At 67.4% G+C, this 1,609-nt stretch overlaps 1 protein-coding gene across 1 annotated transcript in view; it reads left to right on the plus strand.

Annotated features, from left to right (window-relative positions):
• Positions 1-993: 993 nt before the first annotated feature.
• Positions 994-1,609, plus strand: part of SCRN2 (secernin 2) — an 11,382-nt gene continuing 10,766 nt past the window's right edge. Inside the window, exon 1 of the mRNA XM_035892358.1 lies at positions 994-1,048. Within this exon, the coding sequence (XP_035748251.1) occupies positions 994-1,048 (55 nt within the window). The remainder of the gene's footprint in view (positions 1,049-1,609) is intronic.

The raw sequence follows: 1,609 nt of genomic DNA on the forward strand, positions 1-1,609 counted from the left end.
CCGGGCCCCCCGTTCCCGAGCGGCTGAAGCGGCTGCTGCTGCCTGAGCACTGCGGAGAGATTGGAGGCATTTGCCTCTCGCCTTGTAATTTATGCAAATGGGCTCTGTAATTAGCTGTAATTTCAAGGCACGGCTTGGGGTTTCAGACGCTCAGTGGCGAGGAGATGCCCCCCCGGAATCCTCTGGCATCAGTGTGATTTCCTCCCCATGTGTGGTCCCAGCCAAGGCTCCAGCTCTGCTCAAGGTGGCTCCAGGACCCCCCGTGCCACCCCAACCTATGGACCCCGCAGTCCCCACGGTCCCCACGGTCCCACGGCCCCATCCCACTGCCCTGTCCGGCCGCAGGCTCTCAGCCTCCTGCTGGACCCGGCCATGTCCCAGCAGCCCCTTCCCCCCTAGCCTGGGAGTGGTGTTTTGGGATGGGGTCTGGAGGGTCTCAGGGGGGCCCTGGGGCCGGGTGCTGGTGGCGTGAGCGGGCCCAGGTCTCTCCAGGCCCTTGTCCCTGTCCCCAGATGAGGCACACAGTGTCCCACATTGCCCCGTGGCCTGGGGCTGGCAGGGAGCAGGGCCACACCAGGAATGGGTGGGAGAGGATCCAGCACCTGGGATCCCCGGGCAGGGACCCATCTCCCTCCTGCACCACCAGCCCCTGAAGTACTGGGGAGACTGGGATGAGACCCCGCAGCGAAGGGACACAGGACAAGCCACATCCCCGTCATGCGTACAGTGCGCAGGGAGAGGCACACCGTGGAGTCCCCGCTCCCTGTGGTGGCACAGCCAGGGCCAGGATTGGGATCAGGCTGGGGATCGGTCTGGCCGGTGCCTGGAGTTGTACATGCAAAGTCTGCAAACTGCTCCCTGCCCCAGAGAGCTGCTGGTGGCCACGATACAGCACCCGGCAGGCAGCCAGGGAGGCCAGGGCCACCACCCCAGCCTGAAGAGCGCTTGGGCGTCCCTGAGCTGGAGCATCCCCCTTCCCTGCGGCCCGCCAGCATGCCGGGCTCGGCCAGCCGGGCTTGCGACGCCGCCAGCCGAGGGCCTGGCTTTGGTGAGGCTCTGGCACCTTTTCCCATGGGCTTTGGAGCGGGATGGGTTTCCCCTGGGGCCACAAGGGTCCCCGCAGGGTTGCAGCCACCATCAGCCAGCCCTGTGCCAGCCGGGGATTTTGGCAGTGGAAATGGGGACACGACGCCTTGGTGATTAAGTGGCCATGGCGTTGCTGCCTGGCACCTCCTGGGGCTTCTCCCTCCTGGCAGCCCCCTGTGCTGGCAGCCTTGGCAGCGAGGCCATGGGAGCTGGGAGGGTCGGACTCCCCAGGCTCAGCCAGGACCTCCCAGACCCTTTTGGGGTGCCCTGAATCCATCTGGGTCGCAGTGGGTCCTGCCATCGGCATCCCGCTCCCTCCTCTGCGGGTCCGGCTCAGGCCCCAAAACTTGTCCCCTGCGCCCATCCCCATCCTGTTTACCCCATGGCATAGGGCCGAGCTGCAACGGGGGGACACAGCGAGCCCCCCACCGGGACAGGTGACATCCCTGGGGGCAGGTGGCCACCTCCGGGTGCCAGCCCCGGGCAGGGGCGCAGCCGGCTGGGCCCAGCGGGGTGCCCGGGG

Source organism: Egretta garzetta, unplaced genomic scaffold (genome assembly GCF_000687185.1).
Source record: "Egretta garzetta isolate BGI_Z169 unplaced genomic scaffold, ASM68718v1 scaffold884, whole genome shotgun sequence".
Taxonomy (NCBI): Eukaryota; Metazoa; Chordata; class Aves; order Pelecaniformes; family Ardeidae; genus Egretta; species Egretta garzetta.